The sequence below is a fragment of the Hippocampus zosterae genome, chromosome 1 (genome assembly GCF_025434085.1).
Source record: "Hippocampus zosterae strain Florida chromosome 1, ASM2543408v3, whole genome shotgun sequence".
In the NCBI taxonomy this organism is placed as follows: Eukaryota; Metazoa; Chordata; class Actinopteri; order Syngnathiformes; family Syngnathidae; genus Hippocampus; species Hippocampus zosterae.
The window spans coordinates 2,290,327-2,308,541 of record NC_067451.1 but is presented as its reverse complement, the minus strand read 5'-3'; the positions used below and the strand labels follow the sequence as shown (position 1 = coordinate 2,308,541).

Here is an 18,215-nt window from a genome sequence, read left to right as displayed (position 1 = left end):
GTTCCTTTCATTCAAAGTCTTATTTAGACCACTTCCTAACCCCCCCGGGGCGTGACTTGAAGTCTCGTTGCTCCGGATCGGCCCTTCGTCCTTACAGCGCGGCGTATCTGCGTTCCACGCTACCCAATCCACTCAAGAACAAAAGGCGGCCGGCCGCCTGCGTTCTCATTTCTCGTTCTCCCTTTTGCCGACGGCCGGCCGATCGATGGCGGCCTTTACGGCCTGGCAACGTGTTTAATATCCTTTACGGTGACGGCGACTGATTTACAAACGCGAGCTTTTGACACGGTTGATTTGCCTCCGACCGTACGCCGGCCAGCTGAAGCGACGTGAATTCACACTTGGCGGAAAGGCGGCTTATTCGGAGCTATTCAGACGTGGTCCATTTCCTTCCCGAAAGGGGGTGCGGCGCTCAGAGATAAACGCTGTCGAAGATGTCTTGACAGGTGCTCTCGCTTTGTGCTCCTGCAAATTGCTCGCTTCGTTGCCCATCGCGCTGCGCCGGAAGACACGGTTGGTAACGTTGCTTTATCCCCTCCCACACCTCCACGTGCCCGCGCTCGGAGAAAGCGGGTCAATCGTTTGTGTAACTTTGCGACGTTTAATTGTCAAGGTCGTGGAGTCTGACCGGAAGAGTGGACGAAACTATTTTGTCCGTGTTTTTTCATCACAAACACGTGCCTGCGTGGGTTTTCTCCGGGTATTCTGGTTTTCTCCCACATTCCAAAAATACGCATGGCAGGTTGATTGAACACTCTAAATCAGGGGTCCCCAAACTACGGATTCGGCCCGCGGGCACATTTGACCCGGCCCTCTAACCCTCCTGTTTTCCTCGGGTCAAAATGACCCGTCACTGTGTTAAAAACGCCCCAAAACCCCCGTGAATGATCATTTTTTAAACTTGTAATTTTATGACTTTTTCTAGATTGTCCCCAACTGCAGAAACAATGAAATGTTGTTTTTATTCATATTTCCATGGAAGCTGTACCAAAAAAAGTACAAAGGTGGTCTTCGGGGCAAAATGACCCACGATGCAAATAGGGTTGAAATGAAGGTCACAAAGTTATTTACACACCATAGAATGTTTCAGTGTTTTAGTTGTGTCTCAGATCAATTAGTAGAACACGTGAACAATACGGTAGCAGACATAAACAAGACAAGATAGGTGGCGCTCTCACAGATGGCAGAACTCTTTTTTTGTGGATTTCAAGGGGCTATAAAGAGCGAGATTGTTTAGTTATTATTTATTTCCTGTTTTTTCTGTGAAGAACTCCGAGAGGGTTATTTAGTTATTATTTATTCATTCATTCATTCATCTTCCGAGCCGCTTGATCCTCACTAGGGTCGCGGGGGGGGTGCCGGAGCCTATCCCAGCTGTCTTCGGGCAGTAGGCGGGGGACACCCTGAATCGGTTGCCAGCCAATCGCAGGGCACACAGAAACAAACAACCATTCGCACTCACACTCACACCGAGGGACAATTTGGAGTGTTCAATCAGCCTGCCACGCATGTTTTTGGAATGTGGGAGGAAACCGGAGCACCCGGAGAAAACTCACGCAGGCCCGGGGAGAACATGCAAACTCCACACAGGGAGGCCGGAGCTGGAATCGAACCCGGTACCTCTGCACTGTGAAGCCGACGTGCTAACCACTAGGCTACCGGGCCGCCCCAGTTATTATTTATTTCATTAATATTGTTATTATTTGTTTCCTGACTTTTTTTTCTGTAAAGAACCTGGAAAGGGTTATTTGGTAATGTCTGGCTTTCTGGTAAACAATACATTTTTTAAGCTCCCCTACGATCTTTTAAGGTCCCCTACAAACTGACACCGGCCCCCCCCCCCACCCCCCCCATCAGAGAAGGGAAAAGTTATGTGGCCCTCACAGAAAAAGTTTGGAGACCCCTGCTCTAAATTGTACCGAGGTATGATTGTGTGGCATGAATGGTCGTTCATCTCTGTGTGCCCTGCAACCAGTTCAGGGTGTCCCCCGCCTACTGCCCGAAGACAGCTGGGATAGGCTCCAGCACCGCCCCCCCCTCCCTCCCCCCCATGACCCTTGTGAGGATAAAGCAGATCGGAAAAATGAATGGTTGGATGGATGGTTTGAGATGGAACCCTCGCAACGCCAAAATCCGTACTGTGCTGGAAATTTAAAAAAAAAATAATAATAATAAATGCCTCTTCAGTTAGCAAACACCTCATCATTCTTTTTACCTTTGTGGGTGACCAGTTCCTTCTGCATTTAAGCGTGCAGTGATCCATTTTTAACAAAACAGGCTGACTCAAATGTATCTATTAACACATGTTCTCATCTTTAAAAACAAAAACCAAAAAAAAACACTCATTCTTGAAATCTCGAGGCAATATTAGATTTAGATTAGATTAGATTAGATTAGATTAGATTAGATTAGATTAGATTAGATTAGATTAGATTAGATAACCTTTTTTTGTCCCACCCTGGGGAAATTTGCATTTTGCAGACACGCAGTTGCAATAGTATAACTTCATGTCTCCCGCCGAGTGAGGGAAGAGTGACTTTTACCACGCGTGACCTTTCAAGAGAGTTTCTAGAGTGGTTGTTGAGTAATTTTCAACACTTTAAATTGGTTAATAATGCATAAAAATAGCAGATTATATCAGGACAGTCCATCGGTATCGATTTGTATGAAAAATATTACAAAATAATATTTAAAAAAATAACATAAAAAATGTTTTTTTGTAAAGGTCCATTGCAGCCATTTTCTCAAATGAACATGAAGTGAGGGATACATTTTTTTTTCTTCTTTCAATTTGATCCGTTTTCCCATATCGACAGGCGGCATACAATTGTGCCTTTTTTTTTTGGTGCGTTATTGAAATTAGTTTTTTTTTTCCTTCTATATCAGACGGAGGCCAGCCATTAATGATCAGGCAGAGCCATCATTCATGCAAATCAGATTGGGTTGGCATGTGTGATTCATGTCTTTTGTTTTGTTTGGACAGCAACACAAATAAGCTCATGTTGCTGGCATGGTGGATTCACGCAATGTACATGCGAGGGGAAATGAGTCTTTCCACTGATTGTGCTTTTTTTTTTTTTTTGGTCAACAAAATGTGGCAAACGGCGTGAATGACACAAGCTGAACGAGCTCCAAGCTCGGCTCAAGTGCACCGCGCCGCAGCCAAGTACGAGGAGGAGGCGGTTGGTGGAGGACTCCCAAAATCTAGGCCAGCTCTCTTTCAAGTGGTGCAGCATTTTACCAGCAAACAGCACAATCACAGTTCTGGATTTATTAGCTGCCAAACCCAATTGCCATTCCAAAAAAAAACAACAACAAAAAAAAAAGGCACACCTGCACAAACTGATGATGTCAATACGAGCTTTTGCCAACCTTTAAGAGGTGCGTGGGTGCGCACTCTGTGGGCCCAGAGGAACCTGCTGCTGGTGAAATCAGTTCAAGTGATGATGCGCACCTCGCACACCTTGGGAGTTCAAGCTTGCGAGGGAGAGGGGGGGGGGCACAGTGCACGTTCTACACACACGCATGCAAACAAGCGCGTGTGCTCTGCCGGGAGCTGGCCTGCTTTCACTCAGCGTCCACACACGCGTCGTGCAGCTTGAGAAGACATCAAAACAATGTTGAAAAAGCTTAAAAGGAAATCCCTTGAGAGGAGAGAGAAACACACACATAGCGGATGAATGGGCCCACGTTTTGACAACCACGCCTCCTCTCTCTGGTCTATTTTTGCCTGAGAAACGCTTCCCGGGATGATTTTGACTTATTTGCAATTTTTTTTTTCCTCTTCTCAACAATACGATTGAATATATGATCTTTTTTTTTCCAAGGCCCTCTTCCCATATATTTTCTTAACAAACACAAGCAATAACCCAAATTTACAATTTGAAAATTGCGCTTTACAGCACTGCCATGTCCATTTGAAATCAATCAATCTGCTCTTTCGTTATGTTAGCAGAGCAGCAGGGGGCGCTGCTGCCATCACATCTTCATTTCGAGGGCAAAAGTGTATTTGCATGGCGCAGGAGGTCCGGAGTCGGATGAAACAGTGTTCCTCTGTTCAGGTCTCACAGGACACCCACTATCCTCCTTTCTCTCTCTCTCTCTCTCTCGCTTTCATCTCACACGCAGCACACCGTCACTTTTGTCCGAGCGTCTTGTCAGATTCGAATGAATGTGCTCGGCGAGATGGGCTCAAATGGACTGCTGCAGTTGTTCTCTCCGTGCCGCTTCTGCCATCATGCCGTTGTTCAAAGGAAACGGCGGAGTACATCCCTATTGATGTTTCATTTTATGTACTTGTGTGATTGTAATAGGCCTTGTCTGAATGATGGACCTTCACTGTATGCATTTAATGGGTGACCTTTTTTTCCGCACATCTAATGAAGGGTCTAATTAAGATCAATGGAGGATGAATAGAACATACCGGCCTGTTTGTCGGAACAATCGAAGATATTAAGCGGCGATTATGGAGGCAAATGTCAAAGTACAACGGGAAAACTTTCAGGATTGTTAGGTATTACATTTGTTTGAACAACATGAGTATGTGGTCTTGGGAAAACTGCCAGCTTGCCTCTCTGTCCACATGCACTCCAAAAACGAAATGTTACCGGTTCAATATTATTATTTTGTTTTGTTTTTTTCAAATGGCTTTGAGACCCGTGGCCTATATCATGTTATTTTAACTTTTCCAAAGTTACCTATAGGCATATACAGTTGTTGATTATACTGTATATTTCCTTTGCAATGTGAGTTACATTGGTGACTATTTTTCTACCCGCCCCCCCCTACCCTAGCTCATTGAAACTCCGCCTCTCCCCATATCACGCACCACCCATGGAACAGTAAATAGTAAGAAAATCGCCAGGGAGGCTGCTCTGTGCGCACCTTCATTGGACACACATTATGCGGGCAAGCGCACAGAAGTGGCACTCCAGCCGGGAAGTCCTGCGCCTTGGCCCGAGGTGACCGCTCATCACGTTTCTTTCCCGGATACGCTAGTCAGGAGTCCTGCTGGCTGCTCGAGAAAGTGGTCTTGTGTTTAATCTGCAGAGGCGGTACGGTTGTGGCTCCTCGATTTGTTACATGTAAGACTGAGGACTCAATATTTTTGAGGGCATTGTGTAGAACTGGTGCTCAGACAGCAGGAATGCTAAGAGATCGTTGATTGGAAGAAAAGACCACTTTGGGGCTGTTATGAGTGAGGCATTAACATTTTAACATGGCTAAAAGCTCCAAAAAGTTGATTTTGATGCAGGCTCTTGAAATAACTGGCCTGTTATAGTTTCCTTTGCTGTTTCTCACCATGAGGCTCTCTTAGCCACAGTGTGTGTGGGCAAATGACGGACACATCACTCAGTCTCCCCATTTGAACTATTTTATAAGAGGAATTGAAGTCAGGGCTGGATGGTCTGGAGACACAACTGAGAATTTCCTCATATTGGACCAACACAGTTAGAAAAACAGATGAAAAGGCTTTAAAAAATTTAAGACGACAGATCACTCGGTGAGAATACAAAATTGAACTTGTTTTCTGGCCTGATTATTGACTCCCTCAACTGTGAGGTTGTTAACAAAAGAACCAGGACTATAACAGAACTCTCAGAGAAAACAATACACTGGCCTTGTATAAGAGATATTCTTATGCGGCAGCGATGGCGGTTTTAAAGCGCTCTATCAATACAGTTGAGTTGAGTTGAGTTGAGTTGAGTTGAGTTGAGTTGAGTTCATTGCACTCTCTCTTAGTTGTGTTCTGGGTTTGAGTAAATATGGAGGTGGCTGACTAGTCCAATCATGGCCTTGAATTTCGTAAGTATTTTCCCCCGACGAGGCTTCAGGACACTCCCCCGGGCGGCCTTGTCTCGGAATCTCTTAACAATGGGGCTAAGAGATTCGCTGTAGATGCTAACGTCATGCTGCCGTTGCTCTCCGTCTGCAGGTTTTCTCAGCACCGGTGACCAGTCGGCCAAGGGCAACTACGGCCTCCTGGACCAGATTCAGGCGCTGCGCTGGCTCAACGAGAACATCGGTCACTTCGGCGGAGACCCAGAGAGGATCACCATTTTTGGATCGGGAGCTGGGGCATCCTGTGTCAACCTCCTCATCCTCTCACACCACTCGGAGGGTACAATTGTCTTTGATCGCCTCTGTCTGCGGCAAGAACAAAATGCTTTGATACCAAATACAAATTTGATACCAGTGGTACCGTTCAAGACGTGTCTAATTCAGATACAAAAAAAAGTCCCAGAAGCTGTTGTGTGACGCTCTCAAGCTGAGCATTTTAAGCTAACCGCATCGGATTTGAACTCAAAGCAGTGCCCGTGTTTGATCCAGTCTGTGCCCTCGTCCATGGACTGACAGGGGACATTAGCGCTCATAACCTAGCCCGTGCTTCTCACAATGGTCCGTTGCACTGAGCTTTGGGCTCCACCAAAAACCAACATCCAGCTAACCTCCTGCTCCCTACTAGCAACTACTGTTTCAGCGAGAGGCCCACGGAGCAATCTCCTTTCTTCTGGAATCAGATCTGAGCGATTGATGACCCGCAGCCAAACGCTCACACACTCACCGTGTTTCAGATTTTTCAGCTAACCGCCCCTAAAACATCAGTGTTCTACTTTTTTGTATGATGTCCTGCTACATGTCATAAACGCACCTACTAACTAATTATGGCATGACCCTATTTTCCGCACTGAGGCACACTCTAAAACATTCAATTTTTTCGCTAAAGTATTCCCTTTAGCGCAGCTCCATCGAGTGGATGCATAACGCAACCTCAACCGCTATTGTAGCTTCTATTCAATGCGCCTTATAATGCGGTATATGAAAACAGTTTTTAAAAGCCTTTCATTGAAGGTTATATTCCAAAACGCCTCATGGTGCGGAAAATACGGTACAAAATCCCACTAAATTCATTAAACTAGTTGCTGGAAGACTCATTTTCACAGCTGAGGCTGATCTTCTTCCTGCCTTTGCGCTGTGCTAAGCAAATTGCTGTATGAAGATGCATTGTATAAAAATAACTAGTATTCTTCATCCTCTGCGTAGAACCGCCACTTCTAGTGTCGTACTGATGATCAGAAGGAGGTGTTGAGACCTCTCAGTGAAGCCATGCCCTGCCAGGCTGGGCTGTCTAGAAGTCAAGTGGAATTCATAATAGCACTAAACTCATATCCCAAGGCACCACTGCTGCCGATTACTTGACGAGACAGCTGAATGCACACCGACTAGCAGTTTTTCCCCAACCCTAAAGGCACATATTTTACATTCGAATAAAATCTCATGGCACAACGCCAAAAACAGAAAAGAACTGTCTAAAATAATGATCAAGTCGGATTGAGTTGAACGCAAGGCCGTCATTCCTTTGTCTGAATGGCAACAGGTAATGGAAGAGCATTTTTATTGATCTGCCTGTCACAACACCTCACCGGCATAGAGAGATGATCACAGGTACATTGTTTGTCGTGAATCGTTTGGATTAAATGTGTCATGACACACTGCTTGGGAATCACTGGACTGGATTGCAAGACTTGTCCTCAAATACTGTTGACTTGACTTGACTTGAAATGTTGATTCATCAGAGTAGCCCCCTTCAGCAGCCATCGATTGCTAACATGTCTTAACCCATTGTCTCCTTTTGCTGCCTCCTTCCCTGAAAACAAACACCCCCCCCCTAAAAAATGTTGTCTTCATTGTCATCACGTCATCGCTGCCATCGTCCTCGTCTCCATCTCCAGCATCGGCCTCTTTCGATGCTATGTGTCTGTCACTCCCCCAGTTTTCTCCGCCAGGGCCGCAGGTAAGGAGTCCGTCTACCATCTGCCATCATGCTGCCAAAACTGTTGTGAATCACTGGAGGGAGAATGAGTGAGGGGTGTTGGAATAAAAACAGTCGTGGTTAAACCGGCGTGATCATGGGAGCTAAATGGAGGAAGGCGAATCACACAAAAAAAGAAAAAACTGTTTTTGAAGAAAAGCTGCCTTCTCCTTCTGCCACCATACTTCTCTCTCAGTGTACGGTAATTGATTTCTAAGGGAAACGGGGGCTCTGCAGTCGGGCTTAATAATTTAGCGGCCGGTACTCCGACGCAGTGAGGCGGGGACATGAAGAAAAAGAAAGTGTTTCGAAAAACGAGTGATGCGGGCGGCCCCCTAACGAGCCACTTGGGCAGTCGAAGTGACAGAACTTGAGTCAGACAGACTTAAGGAAGATGAGGGAGACCACCGCAGTCTGACGGTTCATTCCAAACCCTCTCATTAGCATCCCTTACATTATACCGCATGTGAGGCTTCATCCGCCAGCTTTGGAGAAGATTTTAAATGCTAATGAGCAGATGATTCCACTCCATATGCTCGTGAAATCGACAACATTTAGGGTCTCCTTTTCTTTCCAGGCCTCTTCCACAGGGCCATTGCCCAAAGTGGAACGGCCATCTCCAGCTGGTCTGTCAACTACCAGCCCCTGAAGTACACCAAGATCCTGGCTCGCAAGGTGGGCTGCACATACACCGAGACGGCTGACCTGGTGGACTGCCTGAGGCGCAAGAACTTCAGGGAGCTCGTGGATCAGGACATTCAGCCGGCTCGCTACCACATCGCCTTCGGCCCCGTGGTCGACGGAGACGTAGTCCCTGACGATCCCGAGATCCTCATGCAGCAGGTAATGAAGATGTTTTGCATGAGCCTTGCGATGTCCGGCACTGATCGTTTCCTTCCTGCTGACGGCCTCAAGGGGGAGTTCCTGAACTACGACATGCTGATTGGCGTCAATCAAGGAGAGGGGCTGAAGTTTGTCGACGATAGCGAGGACAATGACGGCATCTCAGCGGCGGCGTTTGACTACACCATCTCCAACTTTGTTGATAACCTCTACGGATACCCCGAGGGTAAGAAATGTTATCCATCCAACCATCCATTTTCCAATCCGCTTTATCCTCACAAAGGTCGCGGGGGGTGCCGGAACCGATTCGGGTAGTAGGCGGGGGACACCCTGAACAGGTTGCCAGCCAATCGCGGGACACACAGAGACATCCGTGCTCACACTCAAACCCTAGGGACAATTTAGAGCCTTCAATCAGCGTGCCGTGCATATTTTTGGAATGTGGGAGGAAACCAGAGTACCCGGAGAAAACCCACGCTGGCACGGGGAGAACATGAAAACTCCACACAGGAAGGCCGGATCCAGGCTCGAACCCACAACCTCTGCACTGTGAGGTCGACGCGCTAACCAAGAGCATTTATTCCCAACAAAATAACAACGACCATTTCAACATTGCGAGAGGAAAAATGAGCGACGAAAGCCACTCAAGTGTCTGAAGCAAATAAAGTGGTCTGGCATACAAAGGAGATCCCCCGTCATGAGGATGATCTGTCACCAAGGTAGGTCCATGCTTTGAGGCTCTGCGGGTGCTTTTGCCATCTCCCGCCATCCCAGATTGTGGAATCTTCAAATCACAGCGCCGTCTTTTCGAGCAGAATCCAACTGCCGACATAGCAAGCTTCCATAAAAAAAAACCCAAACAAACCCAGATGGAGAGTGCGCTTGCCCTGCCTGTCACTCCTGTAGAGACCCGTTCGACCTTTTGGCCTTGAGTGCATCTCTGTCACATTCGTGTCAGTGGGGCTCTGACAACGAGCTTTACTGATGATTGATCACAGTTTCTCTTTCCTCCTCCAGGCAAAGACATCCTGAGGGAGACCATTAAGTTCATGTACACAGACTGGGCAGACAGGGACAACGGCGACATGCGGCGCAAGACCTTGCTAGCGCTGTTTACAGACCACCAGTGGGTGGCGCCGGCGGTGGCCACCGCCAAGCTCCACGCCGAGTTCCAGTCGCCCGTTTACTTTTACACTTTCTACCACCACTGCCAGACGGAGACGAGGCCCGAGTGGGCCGACGCCGCCCACGGAGACGAGATACCGTATGTTTTCGGGGTGCCCATGATCGGTGCCACGGACTTGTTCCCGTGCAACTTCTCCAAGAATGATGTGATGCTCAGCGCTGTCGTCATGACCTACTGGACCAACTTTGCCAAGACCGGGTGAGTATTGTTGGTTTTCACATTCCGATTCGGTGAAACTCCTCTACAACGAAACCTGCATGGGCGAAAATACCCCCCTAATGTGAAAAAATCTTCATGCACCATTCCCACTTTCCTGCCCCCCCCCATACAACGAAAAAAAAACCCTGTTGCGTTATACGAAATCTTTTTTTCTGCTCTTGCCTCGCGACGAGATTCACTACAACAAAGTCTAATCCAACAGAGACCTCTACTACGTCGTTCGGAAACGGCAACAGCAACCACCACACTGGTTTACCCATGCGCCGTAGTCCAGGAAGTATTTGTTATTGTTAATTTCAGACGCAGCAAGAACGTTGCATTGCTAAAATGTCCACAAAACAGACATTTGGATGTCAAGCAGCTAAGATAAGAAGAGCTCTGACGCCGGAAGAGGGTAAAAGTGATCAAAATGAAAGACAGAGGAAGCAAAATAAAATACATTTTCCAAGAAATTGATGAAAGTGAAAGTGAATGAATTTCTTTCCTTTTTTTTTCTTTCTATACTGACAATTATGAAGTGTCAAATAAGTGTATGCTCATACTTATGCACTATTGGAATAAAAATAAAGAGTACACATACGTTTGTCTGTGTGTGTGTGTGTGTGTGTGTGTGTGTGTGTGTGTGTGTGTGTTTATATCTGAGATCAAATTTGCTACAGTGAAAAAAACCCCTGTTGTGAAAAATTTCTTGCTGCAAACATGATTTTGTTGTAGAGGAGTTTCACTGTACCTACTTTAGATTGTACAATGGAGAGCCCCAAAGGGTCAACCTTGGTTTTTGGCAAATTTACTGATGTTCAGTGGCGTGACCTTGACATTGTCTCATTGGTCCTCCGCCAGGGATCCCAACTTGCCAGTGCCCCAGGACACCAAATTCATCCACACCAAGCCCAATCGCTTTGAAGAAGTCATCTGGACCAAGTTCAACTCCAAGGACAAGCAGTACCTCCACATTGGCTTGAAACCTCGCGTCAGAGACAACTACAGGGCCAACAAGGTGGCCTTCTGGTTGGAGTTGGTCCCCCATCTCCACAATCTGCACGATGAGCTCTTTTCAACCACCACTCGCTCACCTCCTGGCCCCGGCCCGGGCCCCGGCACCCCCAGAACCAGAACTACAGGCCCGCGCACCACCCATCGCCCCTACCCTACCTTCTCGTACGACCCGGAGTCCGACAGTTCGGAGCGTCCGCCTCCCGTCCTTTTCCCCGGCGACACCCGCGACTACTCCACGGAGCTGAGCGTGACGGTGGCCGTGGGGGCGTCCCTCCTCTTTCTCAACATCCTGGCCTTCGCCGCCCTCTACTACAAGCGCGACAAGAGGCACGAGATGCGTCGCCACCGGCTCTCTCCCCAGCGGGGCGGCCCCGCCAATGACCTAACGCACAGCCAGGAAGAGGAGATCATGTCCCTGCAGATGAAGCATTCCGAGCACGACGCTCACCACGACATGGAGCCCCTGCGGCCCCACGATATCCTACGGCCCGCCTGCCCGCCCGACTACACGCTGGCGCTGCGCCGGGCCCCGGACGACGTGCCCCTGATGACGCCCAACACCATCACCATGATCCCCAGCACCATCACGAGCATGCAGCCCCTTCATGCCTTCAATACCTTCCCCACCACCGGCCACAACAACACTCTGCCTCACCCCCACTCCACCACCCGAGTATAGTTGGGGCTGAGCCAACACTAGCAGCACCATCTAAGAACCAGGAAGACCGGTTGTGCTTCTGACAACCTGCAAGGGCGACCTCTGGAATCAGTGGTTCTCTGTGATTCTCTGAGAACATCTCCGCCACTTCCGTATTGTGCGGCCAAGCTCAAGAGAAGAGTCGGCATAGCAACCAAACTGTGCGTTTTGAGAGAACCAGCTCTTCTCAAAAGTGCTGGGATGTTTTTTGTTTTTTGTTTTTTTTTTCCGAGCAGCCCCTTGAAATTTCTTGAAGGGGAACTCTCGCCTTTTCTTTGTCTTTAATTATTCCAATTATAGTGGTGTCGCCTACTGTTTCATTCCCCTTCTGCGTCATTCTCTTTTCTAAATCTGTCTCGGAAGCCTGCTTTTTCCCTCGCCTGTTTTCCGGTGTTTGTAAAATGGAGTGGGAGTCGGCTCTGAAAAGCATCTTCTATCTTATACTTTCATTCAACCAGCATTCTCGGTGCCAAGTTCGATGTTTGCATTCTCATGACGGGCAAAAAAAAAAAAAAAAATTCAAGAAAAGACAATATTTATTGTCCACTAACAAACGTGTTCTCATGACAAAGTGCCAAAGTGGCCCTTGATTGTGCTTTTTATTTCTTTCACTGCTTGTCTCTTGTTCAGTTGTTGTTGTTGTTTTTTTTAATGTGCAACAGCAGTTTGTTTCGTTGAAAAATATAGTTATAGAGAAAGTATATCTAAAAATATATAGTTGTATATGTGTACAAAGGAGAAAGTCTATATAATTGGGTATTTTGCAGTTGGGGATCGATGCATGAATTCTTTTCAAAGGAGGCTCATTGGGGGTTCGGGGCGGAGGGGGGGGGAGGGGGGCGGCACTGCTGTCACACATTTTCCCCAATCCGACAAAAACGCTTCACCTCCCTGCATCAGTTCAGGAAAAAAAAAAAGAAAAAAAAACAAAAGACAACACTTGAGCACGATCTTCATCTCACTCCATCTCCCCATGTGGATATATTTGGGCAACCTTCTGTTGTAGTGACGCCAGCGACAGCAAGCTTCTGCTTTTTGGCCATCTGCGCAGCGCTTTCACAAGTTACCAAAAGCTGTAATTGCGTCTCATTTTTCGATCCCGCACGTCCCATGGTTTGCTTCAAGTGTGTTCGGTCCAACGCAAAGAGTGTGCGTCATATCATCGTGTGCGTGCGTGTGTGTCTCTTTTCGTGATAATTTGACTCTTCTATTTCTAATCCTGTCGCTCAAAGGTAAAGTAAGACCTGAAATGGCCACTCTAAGCACACAGGCGGGTTGACCTGCGGAGAGTTATGTGGGACCCCCAAAACAGCAACATGTGAAGCTGTCCACGATTATGCCGTTTTTTTTTTTGTTTCTGTCACCGGTGCTGTCGTTGCTTGTGTGCTAGCTCTTAGCCTGTTTCTTTGTTGTTTTTTTTTTCTTCGTTGTATTCCGATCCAAGTGAGGGGGCAAAGGTGCCGGAGGCCATCGCCTCACTGAGCGCTCAATCTGAGAGTTTTGCAAAAAGAGAGACACCTGCACAATGTATTAGACAAAAAGAAAAAAAAAAAGAGCCTGTGTGGTGGAGCTCTGCAGAGCCGATGATGGAGGAAAAAAAAAAAAAGAGACTTTGCAGAAAGCCTTAAATCATAAAGGGGACATATTGAGCTGACATTTCGAGGCATGGCCAGCTTTGTATCTTCTCTGTTTGCCAAGATGACACTTTTGCATTTCTGTCCTTTGGAGGATGCCCGATCCACGCTTTTGTACCCCATTGTGAGGTCAAAGTCAGTGAGTGGCGGGTGGGGGTCATGAGGTGAAGGGACCGTGACGCCACCTGAAGCAGAATACCGCAAGCACGCCGCGCTAGGCTGTTCTTCTTTCTTGTCTATTTTATAAACTGCCACTGGAAGATGACTTGCGGTGCGTAACGAGGATGCGAGATGGCTGAAGGACTTCCACAGACACACACCAACGTGCAAACAAATCAAAAGTGTACATTTTTAAGTGTAAGAATCAACCGGATAAAATATTTGTAAATATTAAGTTTCTTGATAGTTTTTCCTTTTCCTTTTTGGGGGGTGAGGCTGGGGTGGGTTTAAACGAAATGCCCAAATTTTGTGACGACTTATGACAACAGGTGCAGTTTGCAAAGAAAGGGCGGCCGTGCTAATTTTGTTTTTGTCTTGTCCTTATCGCACTTACGACTGTGGACATTTTGTAGCAATGAGACACTGTAGCAGAAATACATCACGCTGGTTTTCAAATAAATGCTACTCTGAATTACAAAAAAAAATTTAAAAATAAATCAGATTAATCTCATTTTGTGCCAGAAATATAATTGCCACTGACATAATATTCTCATTCTTTCACTTTAAAAGTACACCTTGTTATTTAAGCATACCTGACGAGCTGAGTTCTGCATAAATGTTAAAGTCAAAGTTAGCCATGCTTTTGTGCTCCACAAAATGGGAGATGAAGGGAAGCCGCCATTGATCCATGGTGAAACGAGGCCCTCGATTAGCTCACTTCACATGTAATCATGTTTACATGAAGCCACTTCAATGTGGGTCTGACATGAGGGCTTTGACACCATAAGATGCCTCGCACACACACCAAAATAAGATCTTACAGTTATTACGATACTGTCCGCACACTGTGTTGCCTGTTATGTTTATTCTGAAGGGAGGAGTCAAACAAGGTCATTTGTTTGAAGTTAATGGCACATGCAAGCACACAATAGCAACCACACAGATGCGCATGAACTTCCTGCTTGGATTCCGACGCAAGGTTGCACCTGTTGTCTCCTTTTTTTCAGTTTTTTTTTCATCTAATTGGTAACCCAAGACTTAAGAAGAAATTTGTTCCAGAGGGGAATTTTGGAGGAAAAAAAGGTGCTAAAAGAGTAGAGAAAAGTTATTAAGGTGATCTTTCTGTTTACTTTTGAAGTTATGATCCACTGTATGCTGTGATTACTGATTTGGGAACATTAAAGACATTCATAGCCAGTGTGTGTACCGGGCGTCTTTATTGAAGCTGCTATTCAATAACATTACCGACAATAAACATTCTAAAGTGCACTAGTCTATCAATATCAATGTACTGGGGAATATCCCCCTACCCCCCGTCCGAAAATGACCTTTCAGCATGCATATTTGGACCCCCCCCCCAAAAAAAATCGCTTCCTATTCAGTGTGACAAATCATTGACCGCAAGGTGGCGGCAGACCCCGTCGTTTAGCCCATGACCAGACGCGTAGTTTCTTTTCTTTTTTTAATGTTTTACAATTTGTGTTCATTTTTTTGAAGAGTTTATAGAGGAGGATGCCAATCAACCCAACACAACTTAACGCCTGATAGGTACACACGTTTTGTGGCATGAATATGCTTCTCTTTCACTTCGGTTTGTATTGATCACTTGCGTTGAACTTTCCATGTTTTTACCACATTGCGTTATTGTTAATTCCGTTAGTTTTCATTTTCAGTGCTTAATAAGACGTGTTTTTTTATTGAAGAATACATATTTTATTATTCTATAGTATTTCCGGTTCACGGCTCTTCAGCTTGTGCTAAGATGCCACTACGACTGAGCGACAACAAAAGACACTGCCCCTGATAAGAAATACAGAATCACGTCGATAATTTAATATTCATTTGCTGGTTGAAAAGCAAAAAAAAAAAAACCCCCCAGACATTTATTTACGCTGGCGATGCGTCCCCCCTTCCTGTTTTCTTCAACATCCGGGTCACGGTGACGACTTGAACCGCTTGTGCTAAAATGCTACTGTATTAATCGACGAGAAAAAAGCGAATCTTTTCCCCAATTATCAGCCGCAGGTAAGAAATACTGCAAGGAGACTTTGATTTAATATGACGTTATTGGTCAAGAAGAAGAAAACGCATTTATTAGCCAATGTTGTGTCCCTCTACAGCTTCGTGTTTGCTTTCAAACCCTAGCTTGTAGCAGACGTGTGCACATATGCTGCATGACGTCTCTGATCCACTTGTGAAAGGATACTTTGATCCTCTCCTCTTTCATCTATAACTGCTTCAGACAACAAAGTGTATGCAGAAAAGTGGTGAAGATTGCACGACTGTCTGTGTCATATGTGTTGTGTTATTTTGACTTCAAAATGGCGCCGCGAGAGTGGCTGCCTTTCCAGCAGCTCCTATATTTTGTTGTTCTACTTCTTCTTTTCATAACTTTGCTGCTGTGAATTAGGAATTTCTCCATTGCGAGACTAACAAATGTTTTTTTTAAAATCTTATTTCGCGTTCAGTGCTGCAATGTGTTGTAGTGAAGTGTAAACCACAGCCATTTTTAGGCAGCGGTGATACAATTTTCCTCCCGATGCAGCTTTTCGGCGTGATATGAGCGAGCCTCGCAAGCCGGGGATGTCGTCCCTCCACGCGGTCGCCCCCGTGCAACCCTCCGACAGTCCCTGCGCCGTCGACATCGACCCGGTGGAGTACACCCTTCGGAAAAGACTGCCCCGCAAGCTCCCAAAGAGGCGCAACGACGTGTACGTCAACATGAAGACGGACTTCCGGGCACAGCTCGCCCGCTGCCAGAAGCTGTTGGACGGCGGTAGCGGCCACCGGGAGATCTGCGTGCACGGCCTGGGCCTGGCCATCAATCGGGCCATCAACATCGCGCTGCAGCTGCAGGCCAGCAGCCAGGGGGCGTTGCAGCTGGCCGCCAATACCTCCACGGTAGAGCTGGTGGACGACCTGGAACCCGAGGACCCGGACGAGGTCGCCGAGCCCCTGACGCGAACGCGTAACAACTCGGCCATCCATATCAAGGTTTTCTACCCCGACCCTAAGTGAAGGCAGCAAGAAGCAGCCAGAGCAACTTGTCTTCAGTTGCATGCGTGTGTGTCAAACGTGTAATTTATTTGGAGGACTGAGTTTTGTGCAGAGGCGTGCTGATGGGGTAAACGTGTAATTTATTTGGAGGACTGAGTTTTGTACAGAGGCGTGCTGATGGGGAAAAATGTTAAATGCCACACTAAATTTTGACTAGTAACTGGTTTTGATTTCTGTCTTCAGCAAAACAAAACAAAGCTATTCCGGTTCAGGTTAGTGGCCGGGGTCTTTTTGTGTGTCTTTAAGCAAAGTTAACAAGTGAGACTGAAGTATTTTTTTTTCATAGTATGTTAGGAACATGCTTCTTTAGTTTTGCATGCCATTTTGTGCAAAAATTGCTTTCCATATGCACCAAGTATTGTTCACATTGCTACATTGTACAGTAATGTTTACTTTGCAAGTTGTGTTGTTGTATTGAATGTCAGTAGTTAATAAGCTTCACGGGTACCTTTTGTTTTCTTCTAGCGTCCCAAACATTTGCCAGTGGAAGTCTTTTGTTTTTGTTGTTTTGCAATCTACAAATAAAAATATTAGGAACACAGCCGGCAATTTGTGCATCGTATTCCTTATCCTCACTTCAGTGCACTTATGGAAATGTACATCCACTTAAGTGATTATTTTTTTATTATTTATTTTATTGATATTGACAGAAGGGAGCGAGAGATCGACAGGCGGATCGGTGCAGCGTCTGCTGCGATGCAGACGTTGTATCGGTCTGTCGTGGTAAAGAAGGAGCTGAGCGAAAGGGCGAAGCTCTCAATTTACCGGTCGCTCTACGTCCCAACCCTCATCTATTTGTCACGAGCTATGGGTCGTGACCGAAAAAACGAGATCCCGTTTATACAAGCGGCCGAAATGAGTTTTCTCCGCAGGGTGTCCAGGCTCTCCCTTAGAGGTAAGGTGAGAAGCCCGGTCATCCGGGAGAGGCTGAGAGTCGAGCCGCTTCCCCCCCACATCGAGAGGAGAAGATGAGATGAGGTGGCTCGGGCATCTGATTCGGATGCCTCCCTGGTGAGGTGTTTCGGGCATGTCCCGCTGGCAGGAGACCCCGCGGACGACCCAGGACACGCTGGAGAGACTATGTCACCCAGCTGGCCTGGAAACGCCTCAGGATCTGACAGGAAGAGCTCGAAGAAGTGGCTGGGGAGAGGGAAGGCTGGGCTGCCCCCCGCGACCCGACCCCGGATAAGCAGTGGAAAATGGATGGATATTTTTTTTCCAAGTGAATTAATACACTTGTGTCAATTTAGAATCGTCAGTTTGTCCTCGGATCACATTTGTTTATTTGCTAACAAGGAAAAAACGAAGACGGACCACTTGTTTCTATCATTTCTTTATCCAAGAATAACATTTTGTACATAAATAGCAACTTTTACAGTGATTGGACTGGTAATGTGAAAACAGGAAAGGAGAACATGTGCAAACATCCTCAAAAAGCATCTTGCACTAGCGCAACAAGTAACAAAACAAAAACAAAAAAAAAGAGGAAAACAACAAGGAAGAAAAGTGAATGAGTTTGGAATAGCTGGACTTCCATTTTATCCAAATGACGCAGATTCAGAGGACAGACGGCTTTCCTGCTCTTCAAAGACGTGGTTAGTTTGCAGGATG

General features: G+C 46.5%; 2 protein-coding genes and 1 long non-coding RNA gene across 7 annotated transcripts in view; all 3 read left to right on the top strand.

The window, feature by feature from the left end:
• The window catches only part of nlgn2a (neuroligin 2a), an 89,321-nt gene extending 74,574 nt beyond the window's left edge, over window positions 1–14,747 (top strand). For 3 of the 5 annotated variants that reach the window (XM_052067908.1, XM_052067899.1, XM_052067890.1), the window contains 4 exons: window positions 5,936–6,121; window positions 8,391–8,882; window positions 9,674–10,040; window positions 10,902–14,747. In XM_052067908.1, the coding sequence (XP_051923868.1) occupies window positions 5,936–6,121; window positions 8,391–8,882; window positions 9,674–10,040; window positions 10,902–11,736 (1,880 nt within the window). In that variant the 3' untranslated portion in view covers window positions 11,737–14,747. The remainder of the gene's footprint in view (window positions 1–5,935; window positions 6,122–8,390; window positions 8,883–9,673; window positions 10,041–10,901) is intronic. The other 2 variants (XM_052067925.1, XM_052067918.1) reach the window with 1 other exon arrangement.
• LOC127602482 (uncharacterized) overlaps window positions 1–17,773 on the top strand; it is a 250,228-nt gene extending 232,455 nt beyond the window's left edge. Inside the window, exon 3 of the long non-coding RNA XR_007962809.1 lies at window positions 17,583–17,773. This is a non-coding gene — a long non-coding RNA (uncharacterized LOC127602482). The remainder of the gene's footprint in view (window positions 1–17,582) is intronic.
• Window positions 15,444–17,145, top strand: pop7 (POP7 homolog, ribonuclease P/MRP subunit). The gene is made up of 2 exons (XM_052068513.1): window positions 15,444–15,572; window positions 16,093–17,145. The coding sequence occupies exon 2, from the start codon at window positions 16,107–16,109 to the stop codon at window positions 16,563–16,565; it is 459 nt and encodes a 152-aa protein (XP_051924473.1). The 5' UTR covers window positions 15,444–15,572; window positions 16,093–16,106; the 3' UTR covers window positions 16,566–17,145.
• Window positions 17,774–18,215: the final 442 nt, after the last annotated feature.